The 14312-nt window shown below is 41.5% G+C and overlaps 1 protein-coding gene across 5 annotated transcripts in view; it reads left to right on the top strand.

The window, feature by feature from the left end:
• cdk14 (cyclin dependent kinase 14) overlaps positions 1–14312 on the top strand; it is a 672936-nt gene that overhangs the window by 486439 nt on the left and 172185 nt on the right. For all 5 annotated transcript variants that reach the window (XM_072575800.1, XM_072575798.1, XM_072575802.1 and 2 more), the window contains one exon: positions 5680–5819. In XM_072575800.1, coding sequence (XP_072431901.1) covers positions 5680–5819 — 140 coding nt within the window. The remainder of the gene's footprint in view (positions 1–5679; positions 5820–14312) is intronic.

Below are 14312 nucleotides of genomic sequence, written 5' to 3'. Positions count from 1 at the left end.
GAAAGGTGAAGCAAATGTTGAAGACCAGCATCCAGTAATTGCTGCCAAGTGAGGTATATATGCTTCATGTACAAAGAAAGCACAGCTAGACTTAGTCAACTGATCAGCCTTTACCCAAAGAAAGCTAAGAGAAGCAACAAAACGTATTTATTCGTAGAATCTCAACAGTGAGGAAACAGGCTCTTAAGCCCAACAGTCCACACTGACCCTCCGAAGAACAACCCACCCAGACTCCGTTCCTTACCCCATTATCCTATATTTACTCCTGACTAATGCACCTAACCTACACATCCCTGAACCCTTTGGGCAATTTAGCATGGCCAATTCACCTAACCTGCACATCTTTGGATTCTGGGAGGAAACCAGAGCACCCAAAAAAATCCATGCAGACACTGGGAGAATGTGCAAACTCCATACAGTTAGTCACCCGGGTCCCTGGTGCTGTGAGGCAGTAGTGCTAACCATTGAGTCACTGTGCCGCCCATCATTATACTTGATTGCAACATATCTCCATTTTGGAAACTTACTTTTGTAGATTTTCCTTGAATATTTCTTAGTTTATCAACTAAGATACTAGGCAGTGCGGGTGAATGTAAGAGTCACTTTATAGGTGCAAGTATCGTTGAACATCAATGTCAAAAGCAAACTGAAAATTTATAACACCTGTCCATGATTCATTTGTGGTTTAAAATAACTGTTGACATTTTATTTGGCAGAAGATATCCTTAACCATTACTTTTTCATGGATAATTGAGGAATATAGCTATCGATATCTGCTCACTATCGATAGCATCAAGACAGATAGTAGTATCTTGTTTGTACTGCCCAGCTGTAATCCAGCAGAGAGCTCTACATGTATATGAACATGCTGAGCTCTGCTTCTAGGCATTAAATTTTTAAAACTTTTGAGAGCCCTAGCAGTGTGTCTACTGCCGATATATTTTAAGTAAGCTCTTGGCAAATTTAACCAGACCACCTGAATTCTCACTCATCTCAGTTTGGTTCCACAAGTTGGACTCCATACAGTGATTAGTCCATGCTGTGAGAAACCATTTCTCTCAAACTCTTATTCCATACTACTTGAGAGAAGATTCAGGATCTGCATCTGGTCTTAGCGTTATTTGTTGTTGTAAAGGGGGTTGTGATATTATCAATGTATTCAAAAATTAAAGGTCCTTGTTTTTATTGGCTAGTTTTTTGTAGTAAATATTATAGGGTTTGAAGTACTGAATCATTTGTCATATGTTCAAAAGCTTGATGGTATTTACTACCTGATTTTAAAATTATGCTCAACCTTTTTGCTATGACTTCTATGTGCAATCTCGACTTTTGATCACTGGAAATGCACACTCTCTTCACTGGTTCAAACTCACTAAATCAGCATGTTATACTCTTTCTTCGGCACAAAAACCTGCTCCCTGTTGCAGCACATACCTTCTACTTCATGAGTTTTTGTAATGGCTTTCTGCAGCATTTTAAAAAATGAAGCTGCTGCTTACAAACAGTTTAAGTTGAAAATATCTGCAGAATAGATAGAGGAGTGGTATAAATTCACTGCAAAGTGAGAATGTCAGTGATTTCTGAAGGGCATTTGAGGTTGAACCATAAATGTTCATCTTGCCAGTCGTGTCCACAACTCATGAATGAATGAATAAAAGAAGCAAATAAAAATCTTCAAGCTCTTATTTTTTAATTTTGTAATAAGTATTTTATGTTCTCCTTGCCTTTGTTGGACTTGGGAGACAATAGCTGAGAAATTGGAGTCGATATGGGATGCATGCTCATTGTGTAACAGGACTCTTGGCTGGGATCAGTTAGGGTGGTCATCTTGGGGTCTACCTTTGGCCGATCCTATTGCAGCAATCAGCTTTCTCAGTCACACTGCAGTTAGGTGAGTGGACCATTTTGCTTCCCCTGAAATGGAATCTTAAGGAGCAGGCCAGTTACTACTGCCTCTAAGGTAAAACTATAGAACAATACCAACCAATGATCACCCCCCTCCCAGTTGCTCTTCCAAGAAACTCATTTGCTTTAGCCGTCAATCCTACGAGATCATCTTCATCCATTTTGTGACATTTGCACCACTGCCAGAGCCATGACATGTCTTGAGTGCTCTGGTAGGATCTTAATAACAGTGTTTGTACTTTCACTTTTGAAGTCACACACACACACACACGATCTGATTTTTAGATCTACCTGTGTAGTCATATCATGCAAGTTGTTCAATGTAAATACTGATGTGACACTGATTTTGTTAAAGGGAAATTGTGGGCTTGGGTAAACATTCAACTCTCTGGAATTGCATTGTTCACCCTTGCAACACCAGTCTATGAAAAGCAAGCATTCAGTGAAATTCACCAGTGGCAGAAGTTTAGCGAAAGGATAGTTGACTGTTGCAAAAACATTTGAATTTACTTAGAATGTACACACCAGAGTGTCAGAAAGAATGAATAGTTTTGGAAAAGTGCATATTCTGAACAGTAATAAACATGAAAGCCAAATGCTAGCAATGAAATATTGCACAACCTGCAAAAGTGCTTGTTAGGGTGTGAGGACAACAGCACATTCCCCCCCCCCCCCAAGTCAGTCTGCTGCTGCAGTTACTAGGAATTAAGTGCATAGTTGCTCTCTTGAACTCATAAACAATATCACAATACTTGGAAAATACTGATTATTGTTATTGTTATTCCTGGGAGCTCTCCTCTGATAGTCTTATGAAACTGAAAACATGGCAGAAGTTCCATATATGAATAATATTTAAAATTAGGAAGCTCAGAGGAATCTTGGGAAAACTGTCCACAGATCCCTGAAGATGGCAGGACAAGTTAATAGTGTGGTTAAAAAGGTAACTGGTCGAACTATACATAATAAGAGCAAGGCAGCTATGTGAGAGCTGTATTGACCCTTGGTTAGGCCATAGCTGGAGTACCGCATGCATCTTTGGTAGCCACACTCTCGGAAGAATGTAATTGTACAGAAGAAGGTGCAAAGGAGATTCACTCAGGATGTTGCCTGGGATGAAACATCTTAGTTACAAAGAGGGGCTGGAAACGATCAGGTTGTTTTACTTGGAGCAGAGAAGGCTGAGAGGAGACCTGATCGAGGTGTGTCAGATTCTGAGTGACATTGACAGGGTGGTTTGAAAGCAACTGGTTCCTTCTCATGTGGGAGCACATTTTTAAGGTGAAAGGCAGGAGGTTTAGAGGAGGGTTTGAGCGAAAACACTTTCTCACAGAGGGTGGTGTACTGCCTGGGAGGGTAGTTGAGGAAGGTAACCTCTTAACCTTTAAAAGTGCTTAGGTGAACACTTGAACTGTCATAGCTTTCAAGGTAATGGGCTCATTGTTGATTGTGTATTTTTGAAGGGCAGATTTGATTGGCTGCAAGATCTCTTCTGTATGATTTGCTGTGAGACTGAGCTAAATTTAGGAATGTATAACATCTGAATGTATATAACAAGAGCCAATGAAGTACTGAAATTGTGTTAATGGATTGCATCACTTGCGGACACATTATGAGACAGCTTTATGATTCATGTGATTGTGACAAGATTGAGAGTGACAGTTAATTAAAATTGCCTCACTATCATTCAATCATTTGTTGGTATTTTCAGTCCAACATTCCAGTTGTGGGAGGGCTTGTCTAAAAATTAACAGCTTCTTTAGAATAAATGTTTGGTCAGAGTAATAAAGGTGAAAACTAGAATGGCATAAATGACACAGTTGTTTAGATCTAGGGCACTGAATCCAGGACTGTTAGTTAGAGCTGGAGACATTAAACTATGAAGTTGCAAGTTGAAAATGTAATGGTTTTGAATACAGCTGTTTTTTGAAACTACTGTCAGATATTTTAACAGTCAGCGATGTCAGTCAGTCCAGACTGGGAACAGCATCTCCAATACCATCACGCTGAGCATGGGGCACCCAGGGAGGTGTGGTCAGTCCACTGCTGTTCACTCTGCTGACACACAGCTGTGCAGTGATGCACAGGTCAAATCACATCATCAAGTTCGCTGATGATATGACTGTAGTGGGTCTCAGCAGCATAAATAATGAGTCAGCATACAGAGAGGAGGTCAGTGATTAACGGACTGGTGCAGATCTAACAGCTTGTCTCTAAATGTGGACAAGATGAAAGAGGTGGTTGTTGCCGTCAGGAGGGCATGGAGTGACCACTCTCCACTGGACATCTGCTTCCCCGTGGAGATAATAAAGAGCACCAAATTTCTTGGCGTACATCTGGCGGAGAATCTCACCTGGACCCTCAACACAAGCTCCATAGCCAAGAAAGCCCAGCAGTGTCTCTACTTTCTGCGCAGGCTGAGGAAAGCCCATCTCTCACCCCCTCCCCATCCTCACCACATTCTACAGATGATCCATTGAGAGTACTCTGAGCTGCTGCATCACTACCTGGTTCAGTAATTGTAGCGTCTCTGATCGTAAGACCCTACAACAGATAGTGAGGACAGTTGAGAAGATCATCGGGGTCTCTCTTCCCTTCGTTACAGATATTTACACCGCATGTTACATCCAAAAGGCTCAGACCATTGTGGAAGACCCCACGCACCCCTCAGCCAAACCCTTCTCCCTCCTGCCATCTGGCAGAAGATACTGGGGCATTTGGTCTTTCACGGCCAGACTGTGCAAGTTCCTTCCCCCAAGATATCAGGCTCCTTAACATAGTATTATCGGTCTTTTTTCCATCTGAAATTCTTTGCACAATTTCAAATTGCTGCTAGAAAAATGTCCATTGTTTGTCATTCTTCTATTACACTGTAACTTGCACTTCTCATGCACTTTATGTTGTGTATAAGTGTGTAGTTTGTGCTGTCCATGTAGCACCCTTGGTCCTGGAGGAACGCTGTCTCGTTTTTACTGTATCAGCTGTATATGGTAGAAATGACAAAAAATTACTCTCAAAGGCTTTTTACAAAAAGAAAGAAACACGTTCTCCCAACTTTGGGATAGGAATAGATTTTATCATAGATTTTGTTACATTATAGGGCAAGGAAACAATTGGAACCAGAGCAAGAAGCTCTTTACTAGTTAGTGAAATGTGGGAAATTTTGGAAATTCAGGATCCTGTTGTTTCAAGAGGATGCATTCCTACTGAAACCAAACAGCCCCCATGACAGCACCCACACTTTTAACTGTGCTATATTCTTTCTCCAGGGTTTTCAAGTAGGTTAGGTCCAGGTATAAGAATAAACAAGACTGTTTTATCATCACTCCTGCTGAAAATTTGGTTCAAACTGGCTGTGGAATCTGAGCATAAATTACAAAAATGCTTTAATTTTTTCCTGGTTGTAAGCATAGATATCTAAACATTCTTAGATATCTTTGAAGACCATTAATACATCGAACATTAAGAGTTGTCATTGATTCCATTTGTTAATTTTGTTATTTACCTTGAGACAGGCATCAATTTCCTTTTATCTATTTTTCAGGAGTTTGGGTGAATTTATATTGATTACAGTGTTTTTACTTGGTAATTTTTTTTCTCTCATGAATGCAAAAAATGCATAGCATTTCATTAGAAGCAATGCTTTCATGTTGCAACTAATTATTGGTGTGCTTTGTAGCCTCAGCTGCTATTTTCATTTTTAGTGCAGCATTGATCTTATTTTGGGTGATTACTTTCGAATAGATGTTTATATCCTTTTACAACCTTGTATTCCAGACTAGATTATGTGCCCCATGCTGAAGATCTTGCCTCAAAGCTTCTCCAGTGCTTTCCAAAAAACAGACTGTCGGCTCACGCTGCCCTGAACCATGAGTACTTCAGTGATCTTCCTCCACGGCTTTGGGAACTCTCAGACAGTGAGTATTATTTCCAGCTTTAATCCAGATTCTACTCAATCTATTTCTTTGAGATGCCCAAAGATGGGTATTATTGTTACTAAAACTTTTCTTTTGCTACTTGTTTAACAAATAGTACTACTTCAAGTTTGACAGTTCTGGCACTAACATCAACTATCAAGTCAAAAGTAGCAGTATTCAAGTTACCATTTTACTTATCGGTTTACTTCAAACATAGAACAGGTCCTTTAGCCCACCATGTCTCAACCAACCATGATGCCATTCTAAGCTAATCCCATCTGTCTTCACATGATCTGTATCTCTCTATGCCCTGTACATTTGTGTATCTATCTAATTGGCTCTCAAACATTACTATTGTATCTGCTTCTACCACCTCTGGTACACAGTAGTGCATTCAGGTACCTCCCACCTTCTGTAAAAATACAAACTTGCCTCGCACATGTCTTTAAATGGCCACACACACACAGACACGGACGGACAAAGACACACGGACGGACGGACGGACGGACAGACAGACACACTTCCACCCTAGGAAAAAGATTCTGACTATGCACCCCTGTTCATTCCTTTCATAATTGTATATATATCCATCAGATTACCCCTCAACCTACACTCAGCAAAAACAATTCCCGTTTGTCTAAACTCTCTGATAACTAATACAAATACACTTTTTTTAAGCCTCCTTCCTCATGTAGTTAATGCCTAAACTAATAAGGGTAAGTAACTCCCGTACCACCTCAAAACCCTTATCTACCTGTCTAGCTACCTTTTTAAGAAACTATGGATATGCCATTCCAGGACATTCCAGATGGCATCCTATTTCAAGGACCACAATTTCCCATCCCACATGATCAACAATGCCCTCAATCACGTCTCCTCCACTTCCCACACCTCCGCCCTCGAACCCCACCCATCTACCCCAACAAAGATAGAACCCCCATGCTCCTCACCTTCCACCCTACGAATCTCTGGATATAGCACATCATCCTCTGCCATTTCTACCACCTGCAGTCAGACCCCACCACTAAAAATATATTCCCCACCCCACCCCTATCTGTTTCTGCAGAGACCATTCCCATTGCAACTCCCACGCCACCCTCTACAACTGGCACCTTCCTCAGCCATCACATGAGGTGTAAAACCTGCCCTCCCCAAGTCTAATCCATGACCCTAAAAGTTCATTTCAAATCCAGCAGAGTTTTTCCTGCACATCCACCCACTTCATCTACTGCATCCGTTGCTCTCGATGTGGTCTCCTCTACATCGGGGAGACAAGACACCCAACTCACTGGGCAGTTCGGAGAACATCTGTAGTCCGCAACTAACCCCACCACCCTGTGGCCAGCCTCCTCAACTCCCCTAATGACATGCTAATCCTGGGCCTCCTCTGCCGCCAAACCAAAGCCACCTGCAAGCTGGAGGAAGAACGTCTTATCTTTTGCTTCAGGACTCTACAACCACACGGCATCAACGTCGACTACACAAGTTTCCAATCTCGACTCCCCCCACCATATCCTAGATCCAATCATCCAACCCATCACCAACCAATTGTAGTCCTCTTGACCTGGCCTATCTGCCCATCTTCCTTCCCACCTATCCTCTCCACCCTCCTTACCGTCCTAGCATAATTACCTCCCACTTGCATCCACCTAATGCCTTCCCAGCTGCCTTCTCCCCACCCCTACTCCCCTATTTATTTCTCAACCCCCTTCTCCCTCCACCTCCCTGATGAAGGGCTTATGCCCAAAATGTCAACTCTCCTGCTCTTTGGATGCTGCCTGACCTGCTGTGCTTTTCCAGCACCACACGCTTTGACTCTTTCTGATCTTCTGTTTCCCAGGCTCCTACAATTCATCATGTACTCCCCTTGCCCTGTTAGTCCAAACAAAATGCATCATCTAACACTTGTCTGGATTCAACTCCATCTGCCATTTCTCTGGCTAACTTTCCAACTAACCTGTAACCTGCTGTATCCTGTGACAACCTTCCTCACTATTCACAGTTCCAATAATTTTTGCGTCTGTGAGCTTAGTCATCGGACCACCTACATTTTCATCCAAATTGCTTGTAGAAATTACAAGCAGCAGTGGTCCCAGCACTGATCCTTGCACAACAGCACAGGTCACAGACCTCCAGTCAGAAAAACACTCCTCCACCGTGGGGAATTTGAATGTGGAATTTTCTGCTGTAGACTTGACTTGATATTAAATCCTTACTAAGAACACAAATGCCAAATATAGGGAAACAGACTCTAATCAGTTCAGCTGGAAAAAAAATGTGGCTGCTATAGAAACGTTAATGTTGTTCTTCAGTCCACGTGGAGCCAGGTTTTGCTGTTGCCATAGGACTAAAGCCTGCCTGTTTAATGATTCTGAGCAAATGCATATTACATTAGTTACAGCAACAACTGGCGGATGAGGATGATGCAATCACAGAGGAGGAGAAGAGTCAGGACTGAAAACAGCTGTATTGGCCCAGGATCAATTACCTGTCTCCCTCCAGGGAAGGACACAACTCCTAGGTCTTGGCTCAAGTGGAATCTAACTTAGATGAGTCCTTAGTGACTCCAGCTGTTCTGGTTGTTATTGCCAAAATTCTAACCTTCTTTTAGTTATCTGGTCATTCAAAGCACTGCGGGAGTGATTCCACCTCCGGAAAGTCAAAGCAGCTTGTCTAGCAGCATGCAGGTGATAACTGCAACACAGTTCCAGAGACCTGGTCAATTCAGTTCTCCAGGAACATAAGGAAGAGTTGACCACACAGCAAAACCTGCATGTCATCTCTGATTCACCAGAGTACTGGATTGAATATATTATTGGTCATTTAGGTGAGTTGACAGGTGATCTCTGCTCACTGAGTATTTGAGTCGTCTGAAATATAACACCAGGAATTCTTATCTGGACTACCAGTTATTCAAATGCTGTGTCATTCATTTCACCAGAATTGTCCTGATTAATAAGGGTGGGGGTGAATAATTTCCAAGTTGGCTCTGGAGATATATTTATAAACAGTGGTTCATTATGCATAAATGCAACCTCCAATGCCAGACAATTAACTTTCTTCCCAAGATCAGCAAATGTTTTCTCTTTGGTTGTATCTCCCCAGTTTAAGATAAAGAGGGTAAAATTTGGGACTTTTGCTGGATTTTAGATCGTATCCAGTTTTCTTTTCACCTCAAAGCACATGATTACGATCCAAATAACCATCCAACAGCTCTTGAATGGCGAAGTTGAACCTGTCACCACCACATTTTCCAGCTGGTTCATTCTATAACCTAGGTATTTGTGTGAAAAAGATTTTTTTCTTATGTTACCCTTGCTACATGCAGCAATGAATAGCGACAATTTAAGCATCACACGAGTCGCATGTGCCCAGGCTATAAATAATAAGGAAACCTGAAGTAAAACTTGGATCCCTTTCAATTCAAGAACCCAAAAACAAGCCTGATTAGAAGTTAAATCACTTTTAAAAAAATCTTATCCACTTTACTCAAATTTATGGGCTGATCCCTTAGATTTTTACTTATCGGGTTTTACTGTGAGCAAAAACCTTTCTCTAGCAGGCCATCCATGAAGGGCCACAGGCATGTTCCTAGTGAAATAAGACATCTAGTTACATATAGATTGGCCCTACCCCTGACTCAATAGCAAGAGGCAACCCATTGCCTTGACCCCAAAAGACCTTGTGTCCCAGTGAATGCATCCCCTGTCTGAGTTCCTCAGTATGAGCACAAGATTTATATGCAAACTAAAATTACAAAACTAAATATTATTTTGCAATCCATGATATAAGTTAGACACTAAAACCAGAGCTTATAACATTTTTTGACAGTAGAAGTACTGCATTAGTTACAGTAGAAGCTCAAATGTTTGCACAAGTAACGTAAGTTGGGTGATAGCGTCTCTAAGGAATTTGTGTCTGATGTTTAATGCTTTCTTTAACCGTTAGTACTTAGTCTCAAACCTAGACCTTTTTAATTATTAGGATGGGAATGAAAGTATATTACAGATATATATAAAGTAATACAAAATTAGCTATCAGCTTCTCTACAGTTTAGTATAAAGCAACAACGATCATGCTTTCACAAGCTTCTCAATGAAACCAAAATGCTAAGGATGTTCCATGTTTTCCTTGCAATAATTCCAAGAGGAGGTGCTGGGGAAGGCAATATCCTCGTGATATTATTGATGGATTGAATAGTCCTGTTAACATTCCAGGGACTCTGATTTGAATTCCACCACAGCAGATGGTAAAATTTGAATTCAGTTTCAACAAAAAACTGGAATTAAGATTCCAATTATAACCATGAATCCTTTCTTGATTGTCAGGAAAACCCACCTGCTCCACTAATGCCCCTTAGGGAAGGAAACTGCCATCCTTAATACAATCTGGCCTAAGTGTGACTCTAGACCCACAGCCATGTGGTTGACTCTTGAACTGCCCTCTGGGTAATAAGGAATGGGCAATAAATGCTGTCCTAACCAGCCTTCATCTCCCGAATGACTTTAAAAAAAAATCCTTTAATTGTCAGGCCAAAAGGTTGCCATTGAGTAATTATGTAAGGACCATTTCCCACAGAAAAGTACATCGTGTCAAGTGGTGGCACAAGAAACCAAACTGGGTTGGGTGGCTTTCTGTTGTCTTTCTTGACAAAACGTATCTTGTGATTTTTCCTCTTTGTGAAAAATTAATCAACGTTCCTCTTTTTCTTGCAAAAAGAAGCCCAATGAAACTTGCTACTGTGGATTGACTCAGTCGCTACACCTGGGATGAATGCTGCAGACTTCTTCACTGGTAGAATTAATTGGATCACCCAAGAAGCAGTTAGTAATTTATGTGGCTTGTTGTCAATCATTGTATCAATCTACTGTCAAACCTGCAGTATTGGTTACTTTTTGGCAGATATAAGTCTGTTGGATCAATGAGGCAGAATGTATGTTTATGGGAGTAATCAAGCAAATGCATCATGCCAAAATATCACGATTCTCTGAGAGGTCGCCATTCTATGCTTTTGCGAATTGAACTTCAATCTTTTGAAGTTTCTCACTTGTGAATGAAGGGCTTGTGTTTGGTTTCAGGGAGTTTCAGTAATGTGATTGGCTAAATTAATGTTTTAAAAATAACAAGTGGTGGATGTGCAGGCTTTCCAGGTGTAAATTGTACAGAGCTAAGGCCTTTACAAGGACCAAGAATTCAGAAAATTCCCCTTTTGTGTTTAACCTATGGTGTGTTAGTGAACAGAAAGAAAGTTGTGATGTGTACAGTGCAGACAATGCTTTGGTGATGCTGGATCTGATTCCATTCCCTTCTGGTGGTCATCTGTCTTGCGAGAAGGTGGTTTACACCTTTGCGATCAACTGTGATAAACATCACCAGCGTTGGGTCAGGCCCCTACCTTGCCTCTCGCTGTGCTTAATGATTGAGATGCTGTAAAAGTCATATCACATTTGTTGGGCTATTTTCTCTGAGAACTCTTAGCCAACTGAGCTTACCATTTCTCTCTGTTTCTGATGCCCCTCTGGGCCAGCAGCCTCCAGAGGTCTTGATTGTCTGCAACTGTCTACAACTTGTACATGTCAGCGCCCACCATTATCTTATTTATCTTCCAGCTCTCCTTGTAGTGGTGGTGTAGGCTAAGCAGCCATCTTACTGTTCAGAAGGTCTTTGGCTGTATGGCAATCATTCATTTGATGAAAGTAGTCAAACCATCAATTGGTGTTACGACTACCACAGGGGAAGCCAGGCCTTCTCTCCCGAAGAAAGAAACACTGTCACTGCACTATGCTTGCCCTCCGGAATGAGTGTATATTTTTCAGTCAACCTGATCAGCGATGTTATTGCACACCTCTGGAGCAGGTGGAACCTGAACCCAAGTCTCATGGCTCAGAAGTAGAGACAATATCATTGCACCACAAGTGCCCTTCGAAATGAAAGCTGAAAGGACTGTGGATACTGTATAAATCAGAAGCAAAACAGAAATTGCTGGAATAGCTCAGTCGGTTCTGAACCAGTTCTTAGAAAGGATTACAGGACCTGAAACATGAAGTCTGATTTCTCTTCACAGATGCTGCCAGTTTGGCTGAGCTTTTCCAGCAACTTCTGGTTTTGCCCTTGGTAATGATTGTATCCTGTGTAATCAGTCTTGCTGAAGTCACTCAAGACAGTGTATGGTCGTCTCCATTGTTCATGAGCTTTCTCTTGCAGTTAGGAGACCGAAGATCATGTAACTTGTGGATTTTCCAGTTCTAAAACCACAGTGGGATTTTGGGTAGGTCCATTCAGCCATGATCAGTAGTCTTTTAAAGGCAATATGGACAGTACTCGGAAGGAATCTACCATGGTAGTTGTTACAGTAGTTGTGGTCATTCTTGTTCTTGTACAAGATCACAATCTTTGCGTCATGCACACAGCCTGATGCATTGCCTCCCCTCTATTGGAAAGAGACTTTAGGGAAGCTCTTGACGGAACAGCTAGAAATTGAACCCACAGTGAAGAAACTTTGTAAAACTATTACTAGACTTGCTTCCCATTGGCAAAACTTTAGGTGACGATGCTGCACTGCCTGAACTTACAATGATGGCAAGCAATCACTCCTGTGGAATCTCATTCTGTGCTTTTTAACGCAATAGTCTACTGTGCTCCTGGATCTATGCGAGTCACATCAAAAATAGTATTGCATCAAATTTAATGAGTGAACTGTTAACTAAAGTTGGATTGTTCCATCAAATCTGAGATACTAAGACCTTTCATTAGTAAGCTGCTATATTTTCATGGGCTCTTTTTTGTTTTTGTCTGTCCCTCAGTATTTTTCTCGTATGGTAGAGGCCAGGTATAGGAATCAGCGTTGTGCTCCTGATGTTTCTGTTGTTGAAATACAGCACTGCATCAGTCATGTCCCTCTTGTCTGTCACTCTAATTGTTTGCCTGGAGCACTAGAAGACAGAGTAACTTATACAGTCCAACTGCTTCAATTCAAAGTTGATGGTCTATTAGCTGATACAGAGATCTCTTGTAGTTCACATTTAGCTTTCAAAGGAGCATGGGGGTTACACATTGTAACAAATATGCATTTTTTTAATTAAAGCCTTATCTAAAGATATTTGAGTTTTCTGTGATGTATATTTCATTTCTTTTGAAGAGTGGTGCTGTTAAGCTTTATACTATACACATCATTAATCTGACAACAGCAGCGTATGTTTTATTTATACTGGATGTGGCTACTGGCATCTGAAACTTTGGAAAAATTGACACATTTCATTTAAAATTGGATGTAGGGAGCACAAATCTAAATCATCAATCATCATTGTAGTTATTTCGTGTGAATTTTCAGTTGTCAGTTCCTGAGGTTTGCTGTGAAAAGTGACTGACAGCTCCTGCAGACAGATTTTACCAGTGGGGTCTATGTGGCATTCTGGAGTTGGAGAAAGCAGATGATAAATTAAATGTTTGTAGTGTTTTGCTGGGAACAAGTAAGCATTATTTCAACTTTATTTTTGTTTTGCAGGAAGATGAGATGTGTTACCTTGCGTGCACTTCCAGTCTGGATTCCATAATCTGAAAATCTGTTTTTTGATATGTTCAGAAGGGTACTTGCAAACATTGTTCCCAACCTTCCCCACCCCTGCCAAATTCTAATTTAAATTAATTTAATGCATAACTGAGTGTATTGTTGTAAGGAAGAGAAAGCAATTGATCATTCTAAGCTCTTGGAGAAACATTTTAAGATAAACTTCAAAAACTACCTTCAACCCTGGCAAACACCTTTATGCTCGATCTGTGCAGGCAAAGAAACTGGTGTTGTGGTCAAACTACTCTGCCTGAACCTTGCTACCCTCTCCTCCATTCTCAAAAGTACTATTTTGTGGCCAGGTGTGAGGGTTAAGCCAAAGGCAGTCTGCCACAAAGTGCATGAGATTTGACCAAGCAATGTCCTGTTGGCCAAAGCAGCTACTGATAAAGAGATCCAGCATTGCTTCCAGTGTGCTACTCAGTCTACGGCCGCCTGAGGAAAAGGGTGTTTGAGGACAACAACATCAGTTCCAATACCAAGAACATTGTTCACAGAGCTGTGGTGGTTCCTGCTCTCCTACAAGGCTCTGAGATGTGGACTTTCGACAGCAGATACCTCCAGGTGCTGGAACAAGATTCTGCAAATCCACTGGGAAGAAAGACGTGCCAATCAATATCAGTGTTTTCAACCAGGCCAATATCCCCATCATCAAGGCTCTGACCACCCTTGAATGGCTGCGATGGGCTGGGCACACAGTCCACATGACTGACCCAAGATTCCCCAAGCAGGTGCTCTATTCCCAGCTTCAAAACAGCAGGCAAGCCCCAGGTGGACAGAGAAAGGGCTTCAGGGATAGCCTTAAGGCCTCACTCCCAAAATGCGGCATTCCCACAGACACAAGGGAATCACTGGCCTTAGAATGTCCAAAATGGAGGAGGAACATCCAAAAAAGCATTGAGCACCTTGAGACTCACCATTGGGGG

Source organism: Chiloscyllium punctatum, chromosome 8 (assembly GCF_047496795.1).
Source record: "Chiloscyllium punctatum isolate Juve2018m chromosome 8, sChiPun1.3, whole genome shotgun sequence".
Classification (NCBI taxonomy): Eukaryota; Metazoa; Chordata; class Chondrichthyes; order Orectolobiformes; family Hemiscylliidae; genus Chiloscyllium; species Chiloscyllium punctatum.
This window is presented reverse-complemented; position numbering and strand designations above follow the sequence as displayed.